The 14,937-nt window shown below is 37.0% G+C and overlaps 1 protein-coding gene across 1 annotated transcript in view; it reads left to right on the top strand.

Moving 5' to 3' along the window:
- The first annotated feature begins 331 nt into the window (after positions 1-331).
- USH2A (usherin) overlaps positions 332-14,937 on the top strand; it is a 369,679-nt gene continuing 355,073 nt past the window's right edge. The window contains exons 1-2 of the mRNA XM_058835000.1: positions 332-816; positions 6,028-6,193. Coding sequence (XP_058690983.1) covers positions 332-816; positions 6,028-6,193 — 651 coding nt within the window. The remainder of the gene's footprint in view (positions 817-6,027; positions 6,194-14,937) is intronic.

Below are 14,937 nucleotides of genomic sequence, written 5' to 3'. Positions count from 1 at the left end.
GGTGTGCAGGTGGGCCTGCTGGCTGGAATCTGGGCATAGGATTCAAACCCTTGAAATCCCTAGCCGGCCATCACCTATGTTGGTGCAAAAGAGCAGGTTCCTCCTACGGACTGTATCTGTTTATTGTGATTTGCAGATCCCGGCTGCCAGCCACGTGCATTTCGCTGGCCAGGAGACGTAGATGTCCCTTGCGACTGAGTCCTTGCATGGGTGTTTTGAGGATGAAGCGCTACATGAACTCTTAAAGCACAGCACCTGAGGACATCGCTACCGACATGGACATCATTATTTATTTACACTTGCTTTAATCAGGAGGAGCTTTTTTGTAAACATGAATTGCCGGGCTCTTTCCTTGAGATGTCGTTTCTTATTTCATGCTATTGAAACATTAATCTTAACTTATTACGACTCCTTTGTGTTGGTCAGCTCTCAGGGACATTTCCCTAGGCTTGAAAATGTGGGAGCTTTCAAGAATGTGTCAATCGTGCCAACTCAAGCCACTTGTGGGCTGCCAGACCGAAGTACTTTTTGTCATAGCTCAGTAGCTGTTCAAAGTATTATATCCTGCACTCAGAGGTTTTGTGTTCAGGAATGTCCATATAGGTCATCGCCTCCATCCTACAAACCCCTTCTTTCAGAAGGCCTTGGTACCTGTATCACAGAGGACAAGAGGGACTTGCATCCAGGGTCCTCCAGCAACGCTTCCAGTTTTATTTTTCATAATCACAAGGATTGCTTCTCTACTCCCCACCCTCCAAGGCTTGGAGCTTCATTTACGTTAACTGTATGGTTGAAACCTGAGCGAGAAGGTGTAATGTAAGTAGTATTGAAGGTGTTTACTTTCCTGGTGCTCTTAAAAAAATTGATCGTTGTAGTCACGGTCATTATTAGCAAGCTCTTTAAACTTTTAAAAGATGTGGTGGGAAACTGTGATGTTTATAGAGCTGTATTTAGGTTGGGGTCTTCCCGGATGTCAAGATAAGTGGCTTCAGTTTCAGTGGCATTGACTCAGATGATTAGTCAACAATGGCTTTCACTATTTGGAACTATTCATACATAATGTGCATGTCTTTACTCAAAAAGAGAAATTTGTCTTTCCAATTCACACTTCTTCTAAAAGCTGCTAGAAGATTATGTTGTCACAGGGTTGTGCTGATGCTGCTTTCATGATGGAAAAAAAAAGTTATCCTAGAGGTTAGGACTTCTCCAACACAAGTTTGTCTTAAAAACAAACAAGGAAAGCCACCAAAATGTATATTTTGGACACACAGAAGAGAGGTCATAGTGTTCTGGGAAAATCTGGGGAATGTTGTCTGACTGGCAGACTGTGTTGCTTCTTTAACAAACGATTCCACTATTTAAAGTGTTAGTGAAATTTCACTGGCTGCTCACAAAATAGAGGTGGCTAAGCATGCTCCCTCTCCTATTTGCCTACATGTTGCATTTTCAGGAAATACTGCTGTTAGAAGTGACCTTTCAGCTTGACTGGGCCTTACTATAATGAGAAACCTGCTTTTTGAAAAATGCATCCCAGATCCTGCAAAAAAAGATCTGTCATCTATCACAAAATGCAAAGCCTTCTACTCTTTCTTACCTTTATTGTGCAGATCTCTTTAAAATAAAGCACACAAAGAGTATAGTTTGTTCCTTTGGACTACACGCCACAAATGATTTTATACTTGTGTTCGTAACTTATTCTTAGAATGTAGCTAATGATCTGCTTTGTTGAGGCATTCTTGATACTTATTTTGTGTGCTGCTGTGAAATAGTCACTTGTCTAAGGGTAACAAAATCATCAGAAAAAAATAGAAATATCTAAAATCATAATGTAAAATTATAGTTTGTTTTATGCAGCAATAATTATCTTAAAAAACATGACCTTACTGTAGAATTTGTGGTTACGGAGTGGAAATAAATAATGTCTGCAGAGCAAAAGGAACTTTTGAGTTGAAGTTAAATCATTTCATGTGGTGGTATGTGTAAAGCCATCTCTGGAGCTTTGGCCTATGATTTTCTGTGTGATGGTTAATTCTTGAGCATCAGAGAGTCCATTTCTACTGTGTTCCCATGAATTCCGGTCCACACACACACGTGGGCACATCAGAGTCTCCTTCACCCAGAGCACATGCCTACCTTGAAGCAGAAGCATGCTACTAATTTCCAAGGAAGCTGTTGCAGTGATGTGTTGAGTGAGATCTGTGAAAGTCTTTTGTCAGTGGGATAGGCTTTGATGCATGGAGCCTAAAACAATGAAATGTTATGTCCTTAGTTTCAAATAATTAAGTGCTGTGAAGAAACCAGACTCTACTGATGACTGATAAGCCATGGACTAGTGTGAAAGATTAGCTTCCAATTGTGGCTGTGTTAATAACTACACAATGTACATATTCCTGTTCAGTGGGTTTTATAGATCACTTTAAAATTTAAATGTTTTTATTCAGTTTTTGTAATAGATCATTCTTATGCCTTGTGAGATTTGCTGCTATTCAACACATAGGAAAGACAATGGTAAAGCCCAGTCCTGAAGATGGACAGCAGTTATTCCAGTGGTCAGGATGATATGCCACTGTCCAGGTGCTTTTGTTTCACTGCACTGAAAGAATTGTGTTAATTTTTCTTTTTTTATAAAAGGAATACTGAGCTCCAGTTCTGGTGGAACAGTTGTTGCACATGAATAGCCACTGATGCTTGACTCAGAAGGCATCTTACAAAATAGAAATAATTTACCAGCAGAATAAGATGTTTTCCCTTTTATTGTATTGGTTTATTGAATCCTTCAGGTTGGCAGATGAAGTTTGACTTACTGGGTCTCTTACATTTTGCAGTCCCTGATGGGGAATTGTCCCTGTTACATGTCGTTTGTGAGACCTTTCAAACCCTGTTATCACAGCAGAGGAGCCTCACAGAGCTGGGATGCATTCTAACAAAGTCTTTGTGTTCACACCAAAGCATTAGGAAGATCAGCAAGAATGAGCTGCTCATTTTGCCAGTAGTATGACTGATAGTTTAACAAGGTGATTTTTTTACTGGCAAAGTGCTCTTACATCAAGTACAGCGGACCCTGTGTTTTGGACATGCCATACTGTGTTTTTGTGCTGAGTTTTGTGTGGTTTGACTGTGAGAGTGTGTGCTTAGGAAAGAGGCTAGGAGTGTTGCTGCACAGTATCCCATTGCATCCTGTGACATTCTGATGGGTATGTATCCATGTAAGAGAATAGCAGGATTTTTGTTAGAAGTTACTGTGCTAGCTGAAATGAGAGAGTGATGTGAGGATCCAAGTCTGAAGGCCCTTTAAAGATTGCACATAAGCAGAGACACCAAGAATTTTCTTCATCAGTTTCATATACCAAGTTTTCTTATGTGAATCTGGGAGACAATACACTTTGACAAAGAGAGAAGAGTCTCTGTTACAGATTTATTTGAAGCCCTGATGTTCTTTTAAGATGTTTAGTAGAGATATTTGTAGGCATGCTTTTAAGTCGTTGCATATTGGAAATACTGAGGAAAGACAAGAGTGAGAAAGCATTGACATTTGTACTCTAGTCTTTAAATTTTCTTTCCCTTTGGACAGTAAGTGAGCAGAGTTCTTGCCCCTGAGTTTCATTCTTGCCTCGTGCTTCCTCTCTTGCTGCATGTACTCATCAGTTAATATAATTGCTTTCAGTAAGCCAGTGTGTAGCCTGTGTGTAAGCATTAGCACAATATGGGAAACTGTATATGATGATAGCCCTTCACAATGGAATAGGATAAGAGTAGGGGTATGAGCTTTGCATATGTGAGTAACCATTGCAGGCAGCTTATATCAATGTAGTGTGAACTGGAGCAAGTTCAGATGCCCAGAAGATACTGGTCGTGGCAAGAGGTGAGCTGAGACCTTTTACAAGCAAAAGGATCAGCAGGAATGGCCTGATTGTGAAGTGGGTAGCACACAGGTTTTTTAAACTTTATTTATATAAGGGACTACAAACATATGGTATTACTTATTATCCGTTCAGATATTTTACATTAGGAATTAGGCTGAAAGCAATATTTGCCTCAAGATACAATGCATCTGATTTTGAACCAGTGCATATGTTCATTTGCCCCAGTTAATGTGTGGGCAACACCAGTGCAGTCACGTTAGATTCTCTGGAATATTTTTCTCTTTGAAAGCTGGCAGAATGGATTTGTGTTAGTGGCTTTTTTCCCCTCCAACCCCACCACTGAGATATATGTAGTCAGGTATTGGCTCTGTGGTACTGCAGGTTACCAGAAGTTGAAGACTTCACAAAGAATAGTGGCTTCTCTCTGTAATCATGGCTGGAATGGAAAATCAAGCTCAGAGTCAGAAGTAATGCCTCTTCCTATTTCACCTATGTTAGAACTAGTTTGGATTTTTTTTCTTTTTTCTTTCTCCTTTCCTCTCTTCTCTTTTCCCTCTTGATTTTCCTCTTTTACTAGTAAGTCACAATTCACATTTGTTCTTTCCAGTTTTCAAAGTGATGTACATCAAGGTCACTTCCCTTCTTAAAGTCATGACACCTTTGGGGATAAAAACAATGTGGGGATGTTTGTTTTAGATAAGTAAAATAAACAAAACCCTGGATTATCCAATTATTGTTTATCCAGGAACTGGGTAAATCCAGTTCCTAAATATTTTGCTACTTAGCTGAGCCTTCCTTCACATTTATTATCTAACAAAACTAGCATGTTTACAAGCAAACAAAATATTGAAAAGACCAGTGGACAATTTATTAAGAAATGTGGTTTTAGTAAGGTTGGGAAAACAGAAGTCTTCATTTTGCAAGGTGTTTCATTGACAACATTCCAGCAGGCTAGAATACTAACAGGAGGAATTAACTTTTCTCTTGGATTTAAAGGTGAATTAGTGAATAATGGCAGTATCAAAGAACAACCTTTTTGATAGGTTTTGTTTTATAAATGCGGAGTAGATGAAGATGCTTATCAACAGATAGGGGTTTTCTGCCTTTTTTTTTTTTTGTCTCTGAAATACGTGTAAGTAAACACTAATCTCATACAAATTTTATGTGCTTCTCTCTTGTGACTTAGTGCACTAATTTAGTCTGGTGTAACTGTTAAAATATTTGACTTTTCATGGGTCAATACATTGAGAACTGTATTTCTCAAACAGCTCAAATGGGAAGGGTGGAACTTTATAATTTTTTTCTTGTATTTATGATTGCTGGAATAAAATACATAGTTGTTACACAATCATATGGAGCCTATGCTTTCTCAGGACTCTTGGCATCATGGTGATTGGATTAGCAAAAACATTTCAGCAGCTTAAAATGCAAAATAGGTTGCTATGGATGGTATTCTCTGTACCTTATATGACATTGTTGCATTTGCTATTGATGTGATTTCTTTGTGGGGAAAAGAATTCTTACTAAGTGTCTGGATATATTTCTTGCCTTGCTCTAGTTTCTTAGGTTAAAGAAAGACACTGCAAAGAGTAGAGTGTAGGGTAAGCTGCTGTTAGGGCTGCCTTACCTGGACAGATTGGGTGGAAAGATGGAAGGCTTATTACCAATGCATGTCATTTGTACTGCTTTGTGTGGTTATATTGCATTTGCCTTGTTATACTAAGGAAAATTAAAGTGCCTCCACAGGATGTACGAAGTTGCACAGCTTTGTATGAAAAGTGTGACAGAGACCTGCACAGTCGCTGTGGTTTCTCTTATGGAACCTTCAAGAAAGGAGGCAAACTGGACCTCTCTTCCACCCCCAAAATGAGCAGGGATTGCAAGCACTCAATAAACAAAGCAAAACACAAAAAACAACTTACCAAAACCCCAAAACAACCCAAAAACCTCTCAGATCAAGACAGAATATATCTTTGCTGAAGTTCTTTACACTTAGTACATCCTGTGACTTTCACTGTCACTGAGCATCTTTTCAAGAGCTGTATTTTTAATGTTTATTTTAATACATTCTGGTTAGCATCACTTTACAGGATAGCACCTTGGCAAGAATGTGTATATGTGTGTGCCTCTGACCTTATGTTGTTTTTCTTGGTTATTTCCAAAGGTGTGTGATAGAAAAGGCTATTGATGGGCAGACTGTGTTCAAACTCACAATCTCTGAGAAAGAGACCATGTTTTATTATCGCACAGTAAATGGTTTGCAGCCACCAATAAAAGTAACGACACTGGGGAGAATTCTTGTGAAGAAATGGATTCATCTTAGTGTGCAGGTGAGTAAAATAAAAACCATTTAATATTTGTTGAAATACAACATTTGTGTGAGAGTGGTATAACTGTATAAATATAAAAGAATAAATTGGGGCATGTCAATGATAACTCTTGAGTCTTGTAGGGAAGGATCTTAATTGGGAGCTCATTTTGAGGCAATTGCTAATTTAGCAGTGGAAAGAAATGCTGTGCCTATTCTTCTGAACAAGCAGACTGTACAAAACTGAAAATTCTCACCTTTAAGAACATGAGGATGTGAGGTGAGGAAAAGCATATACTTTATAATATCTTAGGTACTTATATCTAACATTACCAGTTAGTCTCTGGTCTCAGGTTATTTCCTATTGAAGGGAATGCCATTCTCATCTGTGTATTCTAATGTACTTACCTTATGGAGCTGTGTTCCATTTAATTTAAAAAGCTTCTTACAGTGCACATAAGTAAATGTGTAAGTTTGTGCAGGAGCAGTCAAGCTAGTAAGTTACAGAGCTGCTATCTCTTATTTTAAGAATATGATTCAGAATTGTTAGAGCACAATCCCTGTGTTCTAAAAGTCTTCTGTTGACATAACTTTTTAATAATTGTACAAATATCCACTGAGGATAAAGCAAAATTGAGTTTGTTAAAATTTAAACTGTATGTACAAAAAACAGTAAACAAACACAGAAGAAATTAAAATTCAGTTATTTGCATGTCTTGTAATTCCCAACAGACACCCCAGTAAATTCTATTTGTGAGCCAAGTTCAACTAATAATTATAAAACACAATTATCAGGTATTGAAATGTTTATCTTTTCCTTCCTTCATTTCCTTTATGCGTTCTATTAAATTTCATTTGGTCTACAGCACAATCAAGAGCAGTTTTGTTGCTTTCTTGAAACTTGCTAAAAGGTATTGACTGTGATTTGGATTTTTAGTGCTGATCTTGTCACTTGTAAGAAGTCTCTAAGCCGACATCTTGATTTTTTTGCAGTTTTCTTTTTTCCGGGATAACAGCATAGTAGTGTGAATAAGATTTTGGCTGTTGGATTAAAAGAGTGACCTTAAGGTAGAACTAATGAACTTTACACTTCAAGCACTCCAAGGGTGCTATGTTACTGCTGTTGCTGTCAGCCACATTTTGTTCCTCAGAAGCTGCTAAAGTCTGGCATGGCCAAGTGAAAGTGAAAGGGCTGGTTAAATACACACACAGATTTTGAACTGCATTACAAAGAAAAGTGAAGCACCCTGTGGAATTTGGTCCTTTGTTTCTCTCTAGAAAGTTGTTCAATTCATAGCAGGAGTAAAGAAATACAGCTTCTATATCCTTAAAGAAACTGCAGACTTAATGTCTTTTAGAAGGAGCTCAGGGTAGAACCTTCCTGTGCCTGGTGCTGTTGTAGGATGCAGCTTGGCATTAAAGATGATAGTGGCCACACCCTGATCCATTTAGCCCTTGGCCTGGCTATCAAGGTTTAGGCAAAGGTTTATTTGTTTGTTTTTAGCAGGGGGGGCAAAAGCTTTTTTTTCCATAAATGGACAATGACAACCTGAGCAAGACTATAGAAAAATATGCAAAAGTAACTTCCATCTGGAAGTGTCTGTGTCTCAAACACCCAGATGCTAGGCAACAGATACCGTGACAGAGGAGTGTGAAGTATTGGTTACAGATGTGAAACTGAATTTAGAGAGAGAAAAAATATGGTGGGGTGGCAGATATGTTTGGAATTCAGGTGTAAGAGCATATGCCTATTCAGGAATGATAAAAATGAAAGCTAAATGGTGGAATAGCACCCAATAGTAATTAAATGATAAGAGGGAAGGAAAGAAGAAAGGATAGCACAGACTGAAAATAATTTCTTTGGAATAAAATAATTCTAGGGGAAGAGAAGGCTAGTAAATTAATTCTGCTGAGGTAATCTAGGAATTTAAATCCTTGGGTTTGTATTTAGATGTGTAATTTCTTAGAGGGAACTACTACTAAGAACTGTGTCATTGCAGAGACTTATTTTCCAGTTTATAGCTAGGAAATTTAAGTTCTACTAACAAGAGCAGGGCCCAAACATTCCTGTGTGTTCTGCATGAACAGTTTCTTCATCGAATAGTTGCTGAAGCAGAAAGTCTAAGTATACCAGCTTTGTTAAATGGTGAGGGCATTATCAGAGGTGTAGGTCTCAAGAACAATGTTGAACATTCATAACTAGAGTCAGATGAAAAGGAAGAGTAAGCAGTTCTTTGGTTCTCTAATTACACTTTTGGATTTCAAAGAGAACAAACACATGCAACTATTTTAATGAATCAAGACAGACTTCGGAATCTGGAGATTGAAAGAAAAAAAAGCCTGGAGATTTTTAAAAATTAATATAATAGAATTAAGAGAAATTTCTGCCCTTAAAGAGGAAAAAAAAAAAAAAAGGTATGTACTGCCTGGGCTTATTTGTGTGAGTAAGTACCCCTGCAGTTAGAGAGTACAGAGTGTGTGAGCACTGGGGAATGGGGAAACAGATTCATGAAAAATGCTATGTAGGATAGAAATAAAAGTATAAATTGATTGATATGAATTAGACTGTCAAACGATAAAACATTCTTACAATTTTTTTTGTCTAAGAAGGCAAAACATGAGTACAGTGAAGGTGAGCTTGAGATAAAGAATGATTTGAGTAAGGTCCTCAGAATAAATAAATACCTTGGTTCTGTTTTAAGGAGTCACAGAGAAAAACCAATCAGGGTAACAGAAATTAATGTATGGAAACAAAAGTGATCATAAAGAGTAGAAATATGAATTTGCAAGCTTATTGTGTACATGCTGCTGCGAACAGATGGTCTTTGTCCAAAAATTCTGGAAGACCTGGCACATAAAATCCTTTGTCAAAGAGATATTCTATGCAAAGCTACCAGTCAGAGATAGAGCTATAATGCTTCTATTTGGGAAAGGTGTCATGTTGATGCCAGCTAGCAGCCAAGCACCTGGACCCTCCTCACCCCTGCCAGTGGAACACGGGAGACAACAGAAATAGCAAAAGTGAGAAAAACTCGTGAAGGAAAGGGACTGGGAGGGGAGCAAATGATGTAAAGGCAATCATTCATCACCTCCCACAAGCAGACCTCTGGCCAGCCAATTTCTTAGCAGCAGGCTGCCTTGGAAGTAAAACTCCTATCTCCTCACATTTCTTCTTCTACCCTAGCTCTTATTGCTAAGTATGAGGCTATAGAGTAAGGAATATCTTTTTGTCCCAGCTGTCTCCCTTCCCATTTTCTTGGTCCAACCCTGGCTTACTGCTGAGGTGAGATGAGGAGCTGAACTGTGAAAAGAGAAGGGGAAGACATTGGGCTAGATCTCTTCAGCAATAACTAAAATACTAATGTGTTATTGGTGCTGTTTTAGCCCCAAATTTGAAACACAACACCCTACAGAGTGTTGTGAAAAAATTTACCTCCACCCCAGCCAAAGCATGTACCAAGAGGAATGAAAAAGATCTTGGCAATGCAGACCTATGTCTTGGTGCAGTGGCATATGAGGCTTTAGAAAAGATCTTTGAAGAAATAAATAAAGATGTGGAACTAAATGAAAAAGGGGATAAAATGCAGCATGAATTTTCTATAGATAGCTCATCACTGTCTAACCTCTTAGCTTTTTTTTGATGAGGAAGCTGATTTTCAGGCAAAGTAAATGTGTCAGATTTCCTCTATCTGGAGTTGAGTTTAGTATTGATGTGACAACCTATGAGAAGTTGTGGGGTCAAAGGGAATGCTCATGAGGAGAGTTGCAATAGATACTGCTCAAAGGAACTTATAATCCTGGGGAGGGGGCAGGCACAAAACCAATTAAATTACTTGAGAATTAGTCTTTGGACCAGCCTTGTGTTTCATTTTTGTTAATGATCTTAGCAGAAATATTAAGTTTGTACCTATCATAGCAGCTGGTAACAGATATAATTAGAAAGGGGAACAGTAAGATGTCTTACAGGAAGAATGGCATGACCAAAAAGACTAGGGGAACCGGCATGAAATAAAATTGCTATTACAAAATGCAAAGTAGTGAACTTGAAAATCCTCTACAAAATTTTCTATTGTTCTAGTTGTTTTCAGTTGGTGAGGATCAAATCTTTCAGGCTTCTGAAAGTTTTAGGGTCCTTCTGTGTGTTTGATGTTGATTTAATGATATTTTTCAATGTGTATATATATTATATATATATATAAAATGTATATATTTATATATTTATATATTTTATTATATATATTAATATATATTTTATACATATTTTTCATATATTTTGTATATTTTTAGGTATATATTAGCAAAAACTCTGAAGGTACACACTGGAGTAAAAGATATATAGCCTTAACTTCAAAGAATCTGATATGCACTGAAGTGAAACCTCAGAAAAATTGGCATCTTAAAATCTTAACTTCTAAAGAAAAAAATTGAGCATAATTAAGGTCAATTGTGTACCATATTATCTCTGCAAAGTGAAACCAATATCAGATTTATCCTACTTATTAACAGCAGCACCATTGTGTGTTTTCTTTTTCAGTTTCAGTGTTAAAAGTCTTTCACTTTCCCTTTGATACTTGAGAATTTATTTAACCAATTAAGAAGAGTGAAGTTTAAACATGAATTTGCAGATACAGATGAGGCTGCTGAAACAGGAGATTCTTTGAGAACATGTCAAATTGATGTTTTTGTTTCATATTTAGTGTCTGCAATTATAAAAATAGTCTTTTTGCTAGCCTTTATTTTGCCTGATCATATCTATGTAACTCTGCCATGTTTTGGCAGACTATAGCACATTAAAAGCTTTGGAAAGTAAGTTTAAAATCTAAATGCAGAGAGGTAACCGTGACTGAATTACTCTCCTGGGAGGAAAATGCTCTTAGAGTGCCTATTGAAATCAGCATTATCATTTCAATACATGTCAAATATGAGTCATTTCCTAGTTTAGGCAAAATTTCTTTATAAATCTTTAAATCTTTCAGTTCTTTCAAGAAAAGGTTAAAGTACTTATGATTTAATGAGACTGCTCTACATCATAACTGTTTGACTATCAAGAGAAAACTTGTCCTTTTCAATTTGTGAAATTATTTTATTTTCTGCACAAGTTTTTGAATACTTTACAGTTTATTTTATAAGCAAAGAACCTGAGACTTAAAAGCAGGGAGGCAAACATTTATTCTATACACTCCCTGTGTATGTCTTAGTAAATACAGGGTGTTCTAAGCTGTATAGTCCCTAAGTTTAATAAGGACACGAGAAATAAAGAAAGCATTTTGATTTAACAAACCTCTTTGGTCTCCTCTTTGAAGTCATTGATTACTATCTATTAGGAGTAGTTTGTCAGGTCCAAGAAGGGAGTGGAGGGTTTGCATTAATTCTGCATTTGAGAGCTTCTTGACTATTAATTGCAATTGTGTGTTGAAAATATTTGTGAGGATACAGTCCATCCATATGGCTGGTGCTCTGTTCCCGCCAGACAGTGGAAATAAAACACAAGTTACAGTCTGTCATGTATTTGAGTGTGTGTTTCAAGAATGTTCACAGACACAATGAGCAGGGAGCTGCTTCAGCATCTATTCTGCTACTGTTGCAGGCCATTCAGGTACTGCTACTGGACATGCTGTCTCTGTGTTCTTTGATATCAGTAAAACTTTTTAGTTTTTTCCTGCATCCAGAGGTCCTACTATGGTTCTTGCCTCTTTTCCTCCTGTTCTATTGGTATTAGGATGCTGACTGTGTAAATTTGAAAGCTCAGTTGTAACTTCAGCTTCTTGAGAAAACAGGGCATTTCCCAGATGATTAATTCTACTCACACTGTCTCTTAAACGACTTCTTTTTTTTTTGCCTTAATATGAGTTTGAATGTATTTGCCCATTTCAATTTGCAGTTTAAGAGCTGCCTCAGAACACAAGGCAAGGAGCTTTGCCTGGGCTGAGATTTTAATTTCAGAGAATGCCAAAAAATACTTCTGGTTTTTTCAATGTAATTTTGATTCCACTTCTGGAAATTGCAAATGTTTTTTGCAATTGCAGTTGCAAATACCACTGAAATCTGCCTAGACTCTGTTGCATATGGTAGGAATGGAATTAAGCCTTTGTATGGCCAGTGCTGAGAGGAGGTAGTCTTAGAATGTTTTGCAGAAGCTATGCCTTATTTGTCTGGAGAGTTTCAAAATTTGGAAACCATCAATAGTCAGTTTGTTTTGCAAGCTATTTCTTTCCTTATACAAAAATAAGTTGCAGTCAATTAAATTGTATTTTTGATAATAAAAACAGTCCATGAAGAATGATTCTTAATGGAATCTTCTTATTTTTCCCCAAGTCTCAAAACTTTAACTGTCCTGTAGATCTCGGGTACTTTTGTGTGCCCCTGAGTTGTGTAGGGAGAAAATATGAGTGTTTGGGAGTGTCTCTTTATACTTGCTGTAGCTATTGGTATACTGCACTAAGAAGAGACTTGCTGGGTGCATCTACTTTCTCACTTTTGTGTACAGGAAGAGTTCTTGTTGATCCAGGTTTGCCTTGTTTTACTGAAGAGTCCTATTGATATGCTTCAATTTGATTCCTTTTTGAGGAGACCAAGCTTGAAGTTGTACAGTGGAGTATCACTATTTAGAGCACACCATTTGCAGTGTGGGCAGGAGGTCCTCCAGAAGGTAGTTCTTGGCACGCACAGTGTGTGAGCAGAAAATAGGCAGTTGATTCCAGCATCTTTGCTGGTAAAGATAAATCACAAATACTGAACAATTGTCCTTTCCTCCTTATGCAGTGCAAGATTTTATGTAAATGTTTTCACCAGATACTTGAAACTTTTTTTGATGAGTCTAAAAACTTCATGAGTAAAACCAAATAGAAGAACTTTTTTCCCTGGGGGGTTTTTGTTTGTTTATTTGTTTTGGGGTTTGTTGGTTTGGTTTAGGGATTTTGTTTATTTATTTTTTAAAAGTAATTTCTACATTTGGTTCAGGTTTTTGTAGCTTAAAGACAGACTTAAATCTGAAGTCTGATCAAGAAATGGGAGGTGCAACTTTCAGGTTGTCCTTTGTGCAACCTCCATTATGTGTGAAGTCTGTCTTACAGCTTGTGTTAACATCTGTGTGTGCAACAAATGGAGGGTGACATAAATTACATGTGTAGATCTTGTACAAAACAAAATCTGTGTGTGCTGGTGGCAGTCCAGAGGGGGAATCTTATAAGACTTCACATGTATCATTTTTTCATGGAAGCAAAGAATATTTCCTGGCTCTGAACAACTTAACGGCTTGTGTGGAAAGTATGAAGTTCTGGGGTGGAAGAGAGGGAGGAACTCCTCCTGTCCATGTATCTCATTCCAGTGCCTTGGCCTAATAATGCTGTAATTTTTGCATAATTTAAGGACTCTGTCTGTTTGATAGCTGTCTTGATAGCCTGTCTTGGAGTATGAAAGAGGAGTACATTAATAGGAACAACTTTCTTTTAGATGTATCAGTGACTTATTTTCTAACAATCAGTGGGTTGTAAAATTTCTTAAGCTAGACTGTCTTGAATAGTCATGAACTGACCTGTTTTTAGTTTAATAGTCTAATTATTTTTCTTAAAATTTACAAATTGGCATATATATAATTATATAATTATAGGTAATTATAATATATTATTATATTAATATATTATATTAATATATATTATAAACATACATAATTTTGGCATTGCACTCTTATTGCAATGAGTTCCTCATATGGAGTTATGGCTCTGTGAAATTGTTCTTTATTTTACGTCTGCTGTCTGCCAATTTCTTTTTGCCAATTTCTTCTGCCAGTTTCTGTAGGAATGGAACTATCTGGGATGTACATTGGGCCAACCTTGACTGATTACTCTGGAGGTATCAATCTTAGGCTGTGGGAAACATCTTCATAAATTAGTGTAGAAGAGTTGAACCATGGGAGTTGTTATGTAAATGAAGTTATTCTGTATGTGTTTCTAGTTCCTGTTTCTGATTGGCTGGTTATAGTTTCCATATTTGATTATGTTCTGAGCTCCCATTTATGATTGGACCCTGTACCCTCAACCCTACCCTATATATTGTTGTGTTTACCCCATTGTTTGGTCTTTGAGGATCACCCCATACTGCATACAGCTTTTACCCCCTTTGTTATTTTTGCTCCATTATTGAAGTCTTTATTTTCTGGGTAACTGTCATTGAACTCATGCCTTTTATTTCTCTTGCTACAACCCCCGACTGGTCCAGTCCTGGAGTTGTGCAGACACTGATACGACAAGTTTTTCTCTTTATTATTCTCATGCTTTTTGATATTTTGATTATAGAACTTCATCGCATATTCAAATAATTTATAAATTGGATTTCTCCTTATATTGAAGCATTCTGCGTTTTATTAATCCTCATTGATCTTTTCAGAAACTTTTGGGGTTATTTGAGGATGCAAGGGACAGAGCTCCATTCCCGACACTTTGCACCGTATATTTCTAAACAATAAAGTTTTATGGGCATATTTTTAATTTCTTTCCTAATGAGGAATTTTTCCTTTTTGCTCAATAGTGAGGGACTCTATAGTAACTCCAAGACCACTTGGAGCAGTGACTTCAGAATTAACTGTTGTGTTTACATGGACAAGAATATTTTTCTTGTCTGCTATCTTATGGTTAACATTTAGTCTGCTACTTTACTGCATGTTCCTTAACAACTTTGAAATCCTTTGTACCTTTGAAGTAAGCTTTGACTTTTATTGTCTGCATGTATTCACCCCATCTTTTTTTCACCTCACTAACCACTTTTCAA

The sequence above is a fragment of the Poecile atricapillus genome, chromosome 3, assembly GCF_030490865.1.
Source record: "Poecile atricapillus isolate bPoeAtr1 chromosome 3, bPoeAtr1.hap1, whole genome shotgun sequence".
Lineage (NCBI taxonomy): Eukaryota > Metazoa > Chordata > Aves > Passeriformes > Paridae > Poecile > Poecile atricapillus.
The sequence above is the reverse complement of the archived record's forward strand: the minus strand, read 5'-3'. Positions and strand labels throughout refer to the sequence as shown.